At 43.3% G+C, this 16,723-nt stretch overlaps 1 protein-coding gene across 1 annotated transcript in view; it reads left to right on the top strand.

The window, feature by feature from the left end:
* Ext2 (exostosin glycosyltransferase 2) overlaps window positions 1-16,723 on the top strand; it is a 162,149-nt gene that overhangs the window by 90,054 nt on the left and 55,372 nt on the right. Inside the window, exon 9 of the mRNA XM_008855042.3 lies at window positions 14,826-15,015. Coding sequence (XP_008853264.1) covers window positions 14,826-15,015 — 190 coding nt within the window. The remainder of the gene's footprint in view (window positions 1-14,825; window positions 15,016-16,723) is intronic.

Raw genomic sequence — 16,723 nt, 5'->3', positions numbered from 1 at the left:
GACAGATGTCCCACTTAGAGCTAAACACTCCAAAGTCTCTTATTCTCTGCACTGACCAGATGCAGGTCAACAGGCTAATTTGTAACTAAGGAGAAAGACCTGTGAGCTTTACTACTACACTCACTAGTGCCTGAGGAAAAACTCCTTGACTCCCAAAGAAATCATTTAATTACTGCACGTAAAAGTGTATTACTATTCTTTACCTAACTTTATCGGATCCATCTGTTTACACATTGTGATCCCACACACAAGTCTACGGTCATGGATAGTAGAAAACGTTTTTGTTGGCTTCATTTAAATTTCTGGTATAATTCACAGTAAGAGAAAGGATTTATTCCTAATAGATTTTACTTCAATAAAACAGCCAGAACCCATTAGGAAGGAACTTTAGCTACCAAATTAGGAAAATCCTAAACTCAGGCTTCCTCACTCTTTTGAGTTTGTTACTGCTTTCATAAGCAGGAACTGTACCATCACTAAGGCAATATCAGGGACATTGAAAATGGAACAGGAAAGAAAAACAAAAAGTAATCACCATTCCCCTAAAAAAAAAAAAAAAAAAAAAAAAACTCCCTTCTGCAAAGCCTAGGCACAGGGTTGCTTGTCTGCCTGTTATGTTTAAGGGATCTTTGGGCCAAATCTTCTTATTGAGTGCCTTTAAGTATCTCCAATTTCTAAGTCTTGTCGTCTTTCTTAGAAAGTATAGAATTTTTTTTTTTACCTACGTATTTGTTTATTGCTTTAAGATTCACTATTACCTTGGTTTTGATCTGGAACTCCTGGACACAAGTGTTCCTTTTGCCACAGACTCATGAGTCCTGGTACTATCAATGTATGGCACCACACCTGGCTGAAAACTCCTTTTCTTTTAAAATTTGAGGGTTTTTTTGTAATGCTGTGTGTTGATCTGGGTCTTGTGTATGCCAGGCAGATGCCATGCTGCTAAACTATATCCTCAGCACAATTTTTTTAACCATTTATTTTGATATAGTTCAGAATTAAAGCTTTCAAAAGTAGTGGTTTCTGTATACCCATTGCCTAGATTCCTCAAATGTAAGTATTTTATAATAGCTACTTTTGTGTGTGTGTACATGTTTGTATGTGTTCCTCAACCTTTTGGAAGTTTCAGATATAAACACCTTTATTCCTGAATATTTCAGTACAGAATTATCTAATATCAGAGTAATGCTCTATTATTAGTCTTATTCAGTGATAACTTTATGTAGACTTTGTCCCTTATCCTAACAATGTCCATTTCAGGAAAGAAAATCCTGAACTACGCATTGCATTCACTTGCTGTAGCTTCCATTCCTATAGTCTAGAGCAGTCTCGGTCTTTGTCTTGCAAGATGACATTTTTGTAGAAAATTTGCTATTTATTTTATAAGACCTCCCTGCCTTCTCCTACCGCCGTCTACAAGGGAACTTTATTCAAAAGCAAAGCTGTAGTCCAGATCAGAATCTGGTGCAGGTGAGCATCAGACCACCTGGGTATGAAAGTGGACAAGGGCTTGTAAGACATCTCTTGATGTGTATTTATCTGATGCTTTTACCTGATTAAATTCAAGTTATGCATTGTTGACAGTAACATCACAGAATGTGTTCTTGATATGTCAGAGGAAGACAATGTCAGTTTGTCCCATTATTGGTGATGGACGCTTGGGTCACAGGTTTCTCCTGGTTTCTTGAACCTTGATTACTATTTCCTTTACTTGTGTGCCCTATGGAGGAAATAGTTACTTTTCAAGCTGTAAATATCCCATTATTTTTCAAGCTTGCACTCAACAGTTTGAATCCCTTGCAGATTGTTGCCTGAGTCACCTGTTATGGTGACTGCCAAGTACAAGCATCATCTGCAGAGTAAGTTTTCTTCTTTAACCTGAGGATTGTGTCTTAGTTTTGGAAAATTCTTAATTCCTTTTTTTTTTCTTCTATGAATGTTGTATATCTGTAATTCTCAGTAATTACTCCCTCTGGAATCCTGTTAAATTCGTGTTGGATTTTTTTTCTTCTGTCTTTACCTTTGGTCTGACCATTTTGTTTCAAGGGTTTTCCACATTTTCATCTCTATGTTGTATAATGTTTTCACATCTATTTTCCATTTTTTCCAGCTGTGACTAATATGTTTTTATCCATCTATTGTGATTTAAATTTCAGTAGTTATTTGTAGAAGTTCTGTTTGGTTATTTTAATTAAATTTGCCTGCTTTTTTTTTTTAATGAGTGTCCTTTCTTTCTTTCTTTCTTTTCTTTCTTTCTTTCTTTCTTTCTTTCTTTCTTTCTTTTTTTTTTTTTGACACGGTCTTACTGTGCAGGCCAGGCTGGCCTTGAACTTGCCATCCTCTTGCCTCCCTTCAGCTTATTCTTTTAATAGCTTTAAGCATCTGAGACATGTACTTTGCAGTTTGATTGTCCGGTTTCCTTGTGAGGTCTGGTCTTGTCATTCACCTGTTGCCTGTTAGCTTTTGTTGCATTGTTTCCTTAGAGATTTTGTAATTTTGGAATGCAAGTTCATTTTTGGTGAGGTTTTCTGTGGAAATCTCTGCACCTTGAAGGAAGAAGGCATGTTTCAGAGGGTTCATCCAATTTCATTCCACTTATTTATTATTGATTGATTGATTGATGCTTCTTCAGGTCCTCCAGAGGTACCACAGAGATAATCAGTTTCTCACATCGGCTTCTGTGTTGGAATGTGTGTGCTGTGCACATGAACACATAGACGCTGTTAAAACCCAGACCTGCATAAGGGCTGCCTTCCATTAAATTTTCCCCAGGGGAGCTCTCCTTTACCTACCACCACCCCTAGCTCAATCCATAGCGTTGTTTCTATCTACTTGGGAGTGGTTTTTCCTGCTCCTTTCCCTAGTTGATCACACAAGCATTGTGTCCAAGTCTCACTTCTTACTCTTGCACTCTCTGGGCGACTCCCGGTGACTGAAGCCGGGCATTCCCGAGCCCAGCAGTGTCCTCCACCCTCACAGGGTGCCACTGAGTCCACTAGTTCCTGTGCTTTCCACTTTGCTTTGAGTTTCCTCTTTGTGTTTGGCTTCTAGGGGCTTCCCTTTTCCTGTGGCCTCTGCTGTATATTGAAAAGGAGTTTTGTTATATTTCATCCTATATTTCTATGTGTTTCTATGTGCAAGAACATTTGGAAAAAAAGACTCCATGTGTTTTAGCTTCCAAAAATTTGTCAAGCATGGATCCATCATCATTTCCTTTCCTGTTCTGTGTGCCCTTGTCAGTTCATGCTTTTTCCCCCAAGAAGAAACAGAAAAACACAGTAGACAAAACATATGCCTTATTGAATTCCAGAGAAATTAAGAAATGGCTGCATTGTGAGGTTACTGTTTTCAGCTTATCACTAATGATGGTATTAGTGCTTTTGTCAGCTGACAACTATACCAAAACTTGCATTTTCTTGGCCATAGCTGTGTTGGTGCTCTAAGCTGTTATTTAATTGTTCCCAAGAATTCCTGTTTACTCTGCCAATGAAATCATCCCACATCACAGCCTTCCGTGTACATGTTTGCATATGGACTCTTTCAAGTTGCCAAGTGTTTCAAGCATGGGATATGCAGAGGACATTGTAAATTTGTTTTCATGCTCATGAGTAGTAGTGGCTCAGGCCGATGTTAATAATGACCTTCCCTGCTTTGTTTGGATTGTAGGTCTGCCTTATTTGTTTGAATCAAGTAAGTTCCTGGGTAATCCTCTGAGGCTTTTCTTTCTGATGTTCTCAGTGGACTCATGAGACCAGGGTAATTATTGTATTTGAAGACCATGCTCTAAAAATAGTCCGAATCTTTTGCACTGTCCCCGTCAAATAGCTGAAATGTTATTTTTAATACATTAAATTGTAAACCAATAAAATCAATGGTTGTTATCTTTGCCAATATCTTAAGCAATCATGCTGTAGATATATTTAGTGAAATTTATTGCTCGCAGACTGATCTAACTCATGAATTATTAAAAGTATCAACATATGGAGCCCTCTCTTTGCTATTCCAAATTCTTTTAATATGGCTTCTGTTGAGTCGTTTCATTGGCTTCTGTCCATCCCGCTGATGGAGGCCACAGCCAGATGAGAGCTCTTATAAATGACTGCCTTCCTCTCCAAGCATGAGGAAGATGAAATGTCAACTTTTTCCTCTACTACCTGAAAAGCAATCAGTGGCCACCCTTCCTGCTCTTCTTGACAGTAGTTTGGCACTATAAAAGAAGGGTGGGCATTTATCCAAATGTGAAATTCAGTGCTATATAAAGATTGAAGTAGCTAAGCCTCAGATAATAGCAGGAATTTTCAACAGGCATTCAGATGGGTTTAACCCCTGAGCCTTCAGTAAGCTAACTGCAGCCCAGATATCTCTGAACTGTGAGTTTTAATTCTTCTTCCCTGCTAATGATCTGAGTGACTTGAGACTACTGAAAGACTCTTCCTCAGCAACAGTTTGCTCACCTGGAGGCCTGGGCTTAGGGATGAGAATGGTTCCAGGGGAATTGTATAATGGTTAATAATTAACTAAAATTGGTGTCATAGGACATTGAAGAGGACTTTTTGGAATCAAACCTGAATCAAGAACATTCCTTAGTGTGACCTTGTGTGGGTTTCTTACCTCTTTGAAATTCATTATCCTTATTGGTAAAATGGGAAGAGTGTTTATTAAATAGATTATAAAAAATCAGTGATGCAATTTACAAGGAAGACTTTTATAAGCAGCACAGTACTCTAAAATGTGCTGTTACTGTTATCCACTAGTATAGTTGTCCTTCAGTGTCTGTGGGGTTTAGTCCCAGGGTCTCCATGTATACTAAAACCCACTGATTATTAAGCCCCTTATGTAAAGTAGTATAGTGTTTATACATAGTCTGTACACATCCTCCTGTAGCAAGATCATCTCTAGGTTACTTACAGTATCTCATTCAGCCTAAGTGCTTTGTAAACATTTTTTTGTACTATATTGTCGAGAGAATAAGAAGAAGAGAAAGTCTGTATGTGTTTATTACAGATTCAACTCTTTCTCAAATATTTTCAACCCATAGTTTGTTGAGTCTTTGAGTACAGGATCCACAGATACAGAGGGCCAGCAATATAACCTGTATCACATGGAAACGTGAATTGGATGGGACTCCATAGAGAAAATTGAAGTTTACAGAGGAACATTCTTTGTACCCAGAGGACTGTCTTAACATATTTTCTGTTGTCCAGTCCTTACACCTCCCTCCGCATTAGCAGCATTCTGATTGCTCTATTCTTGCAGATGAAGGAAGTAAGACTTGCTTACTTCAAGACTTTCCCCCTGGGCTGGGATGTGGGTGAGTGCTAGAAGATCTCCCTACCATCCATGAAGCCCTGGGTGTGATCCCTAGCACTGCAAAAATTATCATCATCGCCATCACTACCATCATCTGTGTCAGGACCCTCCCCCACATCACCTCCTCACTTTTCTAATAGGAAGTTGAGGTCTGAAGAAAGCCTTGTCCTATGTGGAAGTTCTCTGCCCATCATTACTGCCAAGTTTTCATGAGAATTGTTTGCATCTTACACATGAACTTGGCCCTTAAATTAACTGGGGGAACACATTGGCACATAATTAGCTTGACCATGTAAATATATAAAAACCTTACCCCCTCATTTCAAGGTAAATTAACTATGTTAAGTGGCCTTCCTAGCTGAACAACTAAACTACCAGGTAAGTAGCATGGGTCAGTTTTAACCTGCCTGCACTGGCATGAAAGCAACAGAAATGTTGACCCTCCAAACAAATTGGCATTTGGTGTCCTGGGAGGAGTGGGTGCGAATGCCAGTGCTCCCTGTAGGGATCTTTGTAGAGCTGGTGATCTTTGGTGATCTGGAACTTTGACCTAAATACCATGTGAATTGGGGGCTGGGGAGCAGGATTTGTCTGTCACCTGTGACCTTTCCGGGTTAGAGAGGCTCACAAGAAGCCAGGACATGAAAAGCTGTGTCTTCAGTGAAGGCAGGAAGAGCTGATCTACCCAGACTGGCTCCACTACTGAGAGCTGTGATCATAAACCAACCCGTGTGGGTTGTAGGCCAAATTCACACCACAAGCCTAGTTCAAATAAGCCTTGGGAGAGAATTGGCTAGAGCGTGGGCCTGAAACACAGACCTTGTCTTGAGGAATTTATCTTCAGTCCAGGTCTCTGTGTCTCAGGAAAGTAAGTAGCTCATCATCAAAACCCACAAAACCATGAAGCAGTAGGTGGGGCTCCTGAGTGAGACCAGCAGAAACCAAGCTGCAAAGACTTCCAAGTCATAGATTAGACTAGGTTGTTAGATCCAAGAAATGGTTAGAATGTAGCCCAAAGAGGCAACTGTGGAAAATGTGAAGTGATGTGGAGAAGAGAGATGGAGGGCCAGCAAATGTCTAGTCAGAGTTGCAGAAGAGAGGAAGAAGAAAAAGGGCCTCTTTGAAAGGGCAGGAACTGAGAACTTTGCAGAACTGTTAAATGATGCTGAGCCTCAGGCCCAGGAAGAAAAATGGATCACTGTGAGCCTACTGTGCTCCAAGGAAAGGGACCCCCCCACACACACCATATGGCTAGAGGATGGAGCCCGGGACAACAGTAGAATCATTTGGCCTGTTCTCTGACCCTGCCCTCATCTCTATGGTTTTCAACATCCTCAGACACACAGAGGGAGGTGTAGAAATGGAAAGGTGGGGTGAGATGTGTCCCAGTGGTCAGATGCATCCTGCCCACCATGTAGAAAGTGAGCATAAGAAGAAATGCCTGGAAATAGGAAGAAAGAGTTCTCACATGGAAGCCCACATCTTTCTTAGTTGAGTCTGAAGCTCTGTCAGGACTTCTGGCCTTGATCTTCCTCATCTCCCATGTGCCTGTTTCATGTGTTGTCAAAGAAATTTGGCCTTCAGTGTTACTGTCTTTCAGAACCAGTTGTTATTTGGGAGGCAGCGGGTAGACTTCAGATTTGTCCTTAAATCTTTCATCTCTGAGCTAAGAAATCCTGCTTGAAGACACACTTGGGTCAGTCAGCATGCTCTGGCAGAGTGCTGTGGGTAGTCAGGGCTGTAGAGGTTTAATGGTTAAGGCAGCATGGGCCACATTACTGATTGCCCCTTTCATATCTCCCAGTAACCATTAACATAAATATCATCTCACTGTTTTGGACAGGAGACACCACCCCTGTGCGAGTTAGTAACATGATGCGATCGCTTAACCCTCTCATGGCTTCAAGTGCTTCAAGGGCGCTGGCCTGCATCCACTGATAGGGAGTCTCTTTGAACTTGAAGGAGAAACAGAAGGGTTAACTCCTGTTGGTTTTGCCCTTTGACCACCGCAGGATGAGAGGCATGATGAAATACTTTTCAAAGTCTTCAGTGGAAACACATCATGCATAATTGGAGCAAAAAAGAATAAATCAAAGCTCCCCCCCCCTTTTAGTCTGGTAATTCATAATTGAAACCACATTGAGGTAAGGGTTGGTAACTTCAAAACAACCAAGAAAACTGCCCTTTCTGTCAAGGTAGAAATAGGTAAGGCTCCACATTACCGGAGGCTCCACACTTCTGTGTCATAGGTCTGCCCTTCTCTTTTCCTTTCTCTGACTGCTCATTTTTCCGCTCAGGAAAATACCTCTGTTTATATCAAATATGAGTTGACTCAAATGTCCCTCCAAGTCGCCGGTTTCTGCATGAAGTTATGCATAATGACACAAAATGTCTCAGTCACAGTGAGCAAAGGATTTAGGTTTCCAGTCCTCCTTCATCTAGCTTGGTCTCTCCTGTGCTGGTGTTGGATTTGGGTTACGTTGAAGAGTCCTGTCATTGGTCATGAAATGTGGCTTTTTTCCCTCCTGGCTTTATAGTCCCCAAGTAGCTCCAACAAGGACATTTCAGAATGGCTGGTTAAATGAATCTGCATAGTAGCTGTGGCCAGAATGACTTTGGGCCACCATGACCTTTGGCTGCAAGAACCCAGAAATAGGATTACAGAGGGACCAGGAGCATTTCCTCCAAGTGCAGCTCAAAGGCCCAGCTGCTTGCCTGAGTCTGAGTCTCTCTTTTGAAGAAGAAACCCTTTGATTGGCCTTGACTTTAAGCTTGGTCTCCCAAAGCTTCTCTTTTAAGCATTTTGAAACCTGCGTCTACAACTCTGTTAGCTTGTCCACTAGGAAGGAGTTCACATGCTTTCCCTGAATGAACGAAAGACCTTCCCTGTAGTTACCATTGAGACCTGACAGTTGTCATGGCTATTAGGGATTACTTCTGTTTGACTGCGGTTTGACAATGTATGATGTCTTCATGGAACTGTTATGGCAAATATGCATCATCAGGGTGAGGAGAGCAGAGGGGGAGGATGGGTAAGAGAGGAGCAAGGCATTTTGGCCAAGGCCAGTGTTTTGTCAAAATAATATCTGCTGCTTCATCCAGGATTGCCTCCTCTCTCTGAGCAGTTTTCCAGAGTTTGAAAATTATGTTGGTACCAAACCTCCAAAGGTGCAGATGGCTTTGCCTCTTACTGTTCTTGTTGCCGGGTGCCTCATTCCATGCCCCATCTCACAGTAGTGGAGATTTAATCAGGCAACAGGGTTAATTGCAACATTGTTTGCTTTTTTCCTGGCAGAAGCCAGAGCCTTGAGTAAATTATGGTGGTTTAAATTTGCTTGATTTCCTGCAGAAAGTGGGGTCAAGAGGTCCCAGACTGTAGACACTCTCTGTGACCAGCCAGCAGGGGGTCAGTCCTGAAAGGTATTTCAGAGGTGACTAAATGCCATTTTTGAAGTGTCCCTCTCTGGTGGGACTTTTCTATGGGGGTTGGTTTGTTGACCTTACCCCAGTGGTACAGAGCTTCTGCGAAGGCATGCGCCCCAATTAAAGCTGCTTTTCTCCACCCTGCCACTTAACTCTGCCACCAAATGGGATTACATTTAAGAAGGGAAAGCAGTTGGCACAGAGGCCTGTTGCTGGCAACCACCTGCCACCTGTGACCTTTCGAAATAGAACACAAAGATAGCCATGTTAACTCATTGTTAAAACACAAGAAAAGAGAGCTTCCAAAGAAACAAACAAAAAGCTAGTTGTCTAACTACAAAAGCCTCTGCCCTACAAGGCTTTTCATGCTATGGCTCTAGCCTATGGGAGCCAAGTTCCTTCTTTCCTGTCAAGCAGGAGAACCCGCAGGATCCTGGATCCTCTTGTCTCTCGACTCTCCTTGCACTTGCTGTTCAGTTGGCTGCCCTCCCCTGCTTGTCCCTGAAGACTGCTCCTGCCTTCGTCCTGGCCTCCCCAATGTAGAGGGAGAGGAATGTTTCTACTTGCCGCTGCGGAATACCACTTTAATGCCCTGTTTTGTGGCCTACCTTTTGGCATTGTAATTTATCTTTCTCCCCTACTGTCTCCTCCACCCAGTTCACCTCACTGTTGAGAGGGAGGTACACATTCATCTTTTGTCTTGAACAATAGTCTAGGCTTAGTGTGTGTGAGGAAATGTAGACCGAATGAGTGAGTTTCCAGAGTAACACTGGCTGAATGGTTGCTGCCTGGTTAATGCAGTGCTGTGGCAAGAACACAGCTGGAGGGGCAGGGAGTGCTTTGTGTTTGCTTTAGACTCGTGTTCTGTCCTCGAGGTCTTAAGTACATAAATCTTAAGTCAGCATCCTTCCACAGGGAAGTAGGGACTGTCATGGTCCCTATCTACAGATGAAGAAATAGCTACTGACAGATGCAACTCTGCATGTCATAACGTTAACCAATGGCAAAGCTCAGATTCAAGCCCCCAGTTAAATAAAATCCTACCCTTCTGAGCATTTACCATGGTGAGATTCTGGGGAAGTATTTCTAAGATGAGCTAAGTTGGAGACCGTTTCAAAACCCATCACTATTAAGTGAGTGTGTATCTGTTTCATATCTCTACATAGGGGGCAGGCAGAAAAGGGCCTGGGTTGTTGGAGACTAACTAAATTCTTTGTTCAACAAGCTTATTGAGTAGCACCAGGTTCTGTCCCAGGCACTGGACACTGATCCAGGTACCAGGTGCTGTCCCAGGCACTGGATACTGTTCTAGGCACCAGGCTCTGTCCCAGGCACTGGACACTGATTCAGGTACCAGGCCCTGTCCCAGGCACTGAGTATTACGCCTTCAGAGAGCTTTAGGGGTAGCTGAAACAGAGACACAGGAGGGAAAGAACAGTCATAGAAATAAAAACAGTATATTTGGAAAAGTAGCAGAGGTAGAATTCAGGTAAACCAGGCCTCAGAGAATGCTGAGGTGAAGCTAGGGAGGCAGAATAGTTTCACATAGAACCCGTATGCTGAGAGACCAGACTGCTGGGGCTACCCCCACTTTTGAGATGTGAAAAACAGCTATACAAGGTCACCATTGGCTGCCACTTCCCCAGTGGCTGTGCATGCCAAGCATCACCCCATCACCCCTGCAAAGGTATCAGACCTGTCACTAGGATTTTATAAAGAAACTGAGCCAAGTACTCAGAGGTGAAGTACTTTGCCCCAATTGCAAAGCTGTTGCGAAACTGGGGTCTGGAGAGATGGCCCAGCAGTTAAGAGCATTAGTTTCTCTTGCAGAGGACCTGGGTTCTGTTCCCAGCACCCACATGGTGGTTAACAACTGTCTATAACTCCACTTCCAAGGGATCCAGTGCCCTCTTATGGCCTCCACAGGCATTGTATACATGGTATACTTACATATGTACAGGTAAAGCATTCATATACATAAAATTAAATAAATAAAATTAAAAGATAAAGAAGCTGGTGAGGTATGGTGGCACACACCTTTAATCCCAGCACTAGGGAGGCAGAGGCAGGTGGATATCTGTGAGATCACAGCCAACCTGGTCTACATAGTGAGTTCCATGCCTGCTGGGGCTAGATAGTGTAATCCTGTCTCAAAAAAAGGAAGAAAGAAGAGAAAAGAAAGAGAAAAAGAAAAAGAGAAAGAACCTGGACTCAGATTAAGGCCTCCTGATTCCCAAAGTGACTCCAAACACACTAACTCATTCTGGGTCTCTTAATCACTTGAGTAGGCCCTGGCAGTGTGTCCCACAGAAGGGTGTTGTTCCCCTGTGAGTATCTCTCTGCAGCTCACATGTTGCCTCTTGTGTTTATCTCAGTCTTTGGTGATCCAGGAAAGCACTGGCAAAACTTTAGTCCTGGGTGAGCCCCTTTATGTCTGGCCCCACGTGCTGTCTCCCCAAGTGGTCAAGCCCTATTTGGGATTCCAGTAGATTATGTGGCAAGTCACTTCCCAGCAAGCCACTCCTTCCCATCTTCTCCTCTTTAACCATCCACTTCTCCAGGGGAGCTGACACCAGAGACCAAATATGTTACCTTGCCAGAGACTGGCTCCTTCTTCCTGCAGCACCTTGAAATCAGAACTGGGGCACCCTTAGGGTACCTGGGGTAAACGCCAGGGCTCAGGGACCTTCCCATTCTCTCCATGCTGTACCAGTATTTGAGTGCTGGCATTCTCCCTTCTCCCACAGTACAGACCTCATTTTGTTGTTTTAATTGTTTTTTCCATCTGTGTCTGTGGGATATTTACCTTAGTAAATTTATGTGCTCATGTTGTCTTGAGTTATATATTTGATGTATTTTTGTTCTATGTATGCTCTGAAATCTTAATTCTTGGGGTAAGTCCTTGCTTACTGGCCCAGAATTGATAATAAGGATCAAGAATTTTCAGGACTTTTGTCTTAGAAGAGCTAGAAATAGTGAATGTTGGAGTTCCCTTATTTCAGTTTTCTTAAGCAGGAGAGTGGGAGGGGCTGGTGTTCAGGAGTCCACTGCCTGGGCTGTCCAGGTTCCGTCACTCAGGAGCTAAATGGCCTTAAATACCATTTGCTGTCTCTGTCTCCATACTCACCTCACCTGTAAAGTGAGAGAAGTTAACTCCGTTGTAGGGGTGTGAGTTTCAAATGAGCGAATACATGTGAAACCCCACTCCTGGCACTTAGTAACTGCTAAGTTAGTTTTGCTCAGTTCTACACATTAAATTGCCTTGCAGGCTTCTTTCAGAAAGCCCCCACCCCTCCTTTTCCCATTTCAAATGGTGTTCTTCAGGTAGACCTTAAGGAGTATCTTTTCTAGACAAGTGGGTGGAGAATAGTAATGGCAGAGATCCTGAACTATCTGTGGAGAATACTTGTGACTTAGACATGAGGCCACCCCACTGACATCAGTTTCTTAGCAGTCAGGACAAGTCGGACAATAAGACTCAAGGCAGAAAACTCCAAAGGCTTCCTAGGAATGTAACGAGATACTAGTGTGTAAACACTGATATGCAGTCATCATCCTAAGACAGCAGCTTGGGCTACTGTGATGTCTGGCCACAGGTCTACACTGAGTAGATTACTGGTCTTCTTGGTTCTCCTGGCTCTGGAGTCTAATGGTCCTCTTTGGTAATTTGGGCTTTAATATCCTGATCATATTAGAGCTCCAGGAATTCCATTTAGGCTCCCTGAGTTCCATCCCATGTGTACTCCATCTGTTTGTGTACATTTCCTAGCCCACACTGTCACATCTGGCACACAGCTGTTGTCACATGCCTGGTGATGGGTGTCCATCAGTGGCATGGATGAGATTGATAGGGGACCTCAGGAGTCCAGAGGCTAAAAGGCTATAGGGAAGTGCAGGGCAGCCAGAGTGACAAATAGACAACATATTCTCCTACTAACAGAAACACAGCACTATTCTGGACTGTTAACATACTAACATGAATAAAGATGTAATTAATGACAACAAATTGTATACTTAAAAATGACTTAAATGGCAAATGTTACATATGTTTTATCATAATTTTTAATTTTTAAATTTTAATGTAATACACTAAAGCAAGTATATGCTCTCCCATTAGCTCTCTGTGCATTGTATACACACACAAATGTATGTGCGTGTGCACGTGTGTCTATATGTGTGTGCACGCGCCCATTCGTGCATAAAGAAATGGAAGGAGATGTTGGGTGTCATATTTCCTAGAGAAAGGGTGTCTCACTCAACCTGGGGCTCTCCATTTCAGCTAGACTGGCTGGCTAACAAGCCCCAGGGATCCTCCTGTCTCTGTCCTCACAACACTAGGCTTGTAACCCCATGAATGTATATAGGCAAGCTGACATTTTTTGGGTGCTGGGAACTGAACCCACATCTGTACAGTTGTTCAGCAAGTACTCTCACCCACTGAGCTGTCTCCCCAGCCCCTAATGCATTCTTTCAATGCATGGGTTGTAGATAATATGAATTATATTTCAATAAGGCTGTTTGAATCTGTAAGAACATTTTATCTTTACCTGTTACTAGTATGAAATTATTTTCACTTGCCTTGTCACATTTAAATTATTTAACATTCTAGTTGTAGGTAAAAGATTGCATTTCTTCCTTACTTTTTAAACTTTATAAGTTCCAATTTATAGAGAAGTTTTGAGAATTGTTCAGCAAATTCATGCTCACAACCCAGATTCCTACCTGCTGAGGCCATCCCCGGTCCCCCTCTGCAGGAACACTGTGCTTCCTCATGCCGGTGACTTTTGTTTCATTGTTTGTTTTTGTTTGTTTATTTCTCTTTTTTTAAGGCCCCTGTGCTAACTATTTCTTGGTCCCTTGCAGTCTGAAGCTTAGGATTCTCCCATCTTGTGCTAAGACTATGTTTAATCTCTTTGATAGATTTGTCCACATTCTGTTTGTTTTGGGGGGCTTCCTATTAAATGGATGTTGGACTCCCCTTGTTTTCTCCTCTTTTCTATCCTATTTTTCATCTCTGTCTTTTTGTTCACTGGCCTGGAATAGTTACCATCTTTTATCTTAGAATCTTGTCCTTTAAACAAAAAAAAGTGAATTATAAACTATCATGGTTTTAACATCCAAGAGTTCTTTCTGATCTTTGCTAGATCTTCTTAAGTAAAAATAGCAGCTTTCTCATGGGTGAAAAGTCTTGTCTCCCTGAGGCTATCAGTTGTTGTTTTAACTTGGCTTTGCTTCTTCTATGGCCTCTCTGCTCTCAGATCTGTTTGTTCTTTGGTTTTTCTTGCTCCTGCTCAAGATGCTCTTGAACTATCTGTGATTCTAGAATCTGTTCATGATTAAGAGGGAGACACTAAAAGCTGATCCGAAGGTCTTTGTGGACCCATGTACCTCCTGGGGGCCTGCCTGGGAGATGGATGTGCCATGCCATCCACAGGGCTGGGAACAGCATGGGAAGGTGGCTGTAGGGCTCCTTGATCCTTTTGCTGATTTTGTCCTGAGATTACTTCCTGTGCCTGTGTTCCCGTCTGGAGATTCCATTTCCATGGAAAATAAACCTTCTGGCTGAGTGGGGAAAAGGGAGGGTTCATGAATCGGGGTCTGACTTCCTAATACAGCTTTTTAACCAGCCCTCCTACTTTTAACATCCCTCACAAATGTTGCCCTGCAGGGAACTCGGAGAGTTTGATTCCTGAGCTCTGTGGTTCCCCCTGAAACCTCCTCCTGGAGGCACAGGTCTGATTCCCATTCCTGCCCCACCCAGCTAACCCCCTCAGCTTTTCTTCCATATCGAGGCCATTGTGGGGTCAGTTTTGTCTATAGTCATGAATGGATATCCACCTCGGTGTCTGGGGAGGGACTGGAGATAGATGCATACTTTGAATCTGTTTAACTGGAACCCTTTTTTCAGCTGCAGATAGTCTCTGGCCCTTTTTCAGTGATGTCAGACTATGAAGAGGGGAGACTTGAACACTGGCTGAGCTCTGGCTGATCTGGGTAAACCTGCCAACCTGACACAGCTGGATACCCTGGTGATGTTGGGTCATCCCCTGCTGCAGCTCTTCTCTGATCCACACCCTCTTATCATCTTGCAGAAGTGGGCCAGCGTGAGCAACCCTCTCTTCCTCCCGCTGATCCCACCTCAGTCACAAGGCTTCACCGCCATTGTCCTCACCTATGACCGTGTGGAGAGCCTCTTCCGGGTCATCACCGAGGTTTCTAAGGTGCCCAGTCTATCCAAGCTTCTGGTCGTCTGGAATAATCAGAATAAAAACCCCCCAGAAGGTAAGCAGAGTGAAGAGGAGGTGCACTCAGAAGGGTGCCTTGGCCTTTCCTGCACCCCTTAGCTGCACTGATGCATAGTCTGGTCCTCTGCTCTACTACACCTTCCTGCTCGGTCAACAGCATTGCCATTGCCTAGGTAGCTTGGCCCTGGCGTTCTGAGTCATCTCACCCTATGGCCCATTGAACTCTGAGCCCTGGCATACCTTGAGCCACAAATGTTTGAGATTTTAGGAGTCAGTCATCAAAGCAAAGGCCGTCCGCCTGGGAAAACAGGTCTGGGCTTCCTTCTCCCATCCCAGTCCATTTGTTTACATGAAAACTCAGTTTAAAAGGCATTAGTTCTCTCCTTCCTTATCTCTCCCCTGATACTGTGCTCTCCTTCTGACTGGGAGGTCAGCAGCCCAACCCTGCAGCCTCACAGCCTACAGTGGATTTTCATGGGAGCCAGCCAGTTGCTCCAGCACTTCATCCCTTGCCTTGGCCACTCCTGTCATCTGCTGCCACAGCTAAGGTTGAGGCCTGTTTGATTAATTGGATTTCTTTTTAATTCGGGACACATAGAGCGCGTTCCACCTGCATTTAGCTACTCATTCAGCCCGTCTGTTACCTACCCTAATCCAGGGACTTCAAAGTTCCTACCATTTAGGGCCTATTAAGGCCAGGAAGTTTCTGATGGATCAGAGCAAGGAATGAGTTTGAAGTTTGTAATGTGAACCACTGTCACCGATAAGGTCTAGTTTATTGCTTGACAGTAGTGCCTGCGCTTTTTATGGCTGGTCCCCTCTAATTGATCACACTGAAGTCAAGATGGCCGACCCTGGAAACCACCATAGATCTAGAATCTAGGCTAGAGACAACTCTCTGAGAGGTAGCTCAGAATTTGCCAGAGAAAATTCTTCAGTGACTCTTGAGGCATATAAAAATGTACTTTGTAGAATTTGTGTTCTCTAAAAGGATCATGTACTCTCTTTTAGGGAGCCATAATTTGAGTAAATAGCTTTTTAAATTTTTTTACAATTTTAAAGCTGGGCATGGTGGTGTGGTGCACACCTTTAATCCAACACTTGGGAAGCAGAGGCAGGCAGATCTCTGTGAGTTCAAGGCCAGCCTGGTCTACATAGTAAGTTTCAGGCCAGCTGGGGCTACAGAGAGACCTTGTCTCAAAAAAGACCCCCCCCCAAATTTTTTTTTACAATTTTATTTATTGTGTGGGGTGGGATGGGGTGCAGGTACATATGTGCCCAGGCACACTCGTAGAGATCAGAGGACTTTTCAGGAGTGGGTTCTCTCCTTGTACTTTGGACAGGCAGGGTCTCTTGTTTCATTATGTAGTATGCTCCAGGCCAGCTGGCTCAGGAGCTTTTAGCTCATTCTTCCATCTCTGCCTCCCATTTTGCTCTAGGAATGCTGGGAATACAGATGTGTGCCATCAAATCTGAATTTTAAAAATATTATTTTTTAAACATGTATTTTGTGTGTATGTGCACGCACACACACATGCCACGACATGTATATAGAGGTTGGAGGACAACTGGAGAGAGTTTATTGCCTCCTTCCACCATGTAGGCCCCAGGGATCAAACTCAGATCATCAGGCTTGGCGGCAAGCACCTTTATGCACTGAGCCATCTTGCCAGCCCACATCTAACCTTTTACATGGGTTTCCTGGTATCAAATTCAAGTTGTCAGGTTTGCATGGCAAGTGTTTT

This window comes from Nannospalax galili, unplaced genomic scaffold (assembly GCF_000622305.1).
Source record: "Nannospalax galili isolate Female #2095 unplaced genomic scaffold, S.galili_v1.0 scaffold1287, whole genome shotgun sequence".
NCBI lineage: Eukaryota > Metazoa > Chordata > Mammalia > Rodentia > Spalacidae > Nannospalax > Nannospalax galili.
The sequence above is the reverse complement of the archived record's forward strand: the minus strand, read 5'-3'. Positions and strand labels throughout refer to the sequence as shown.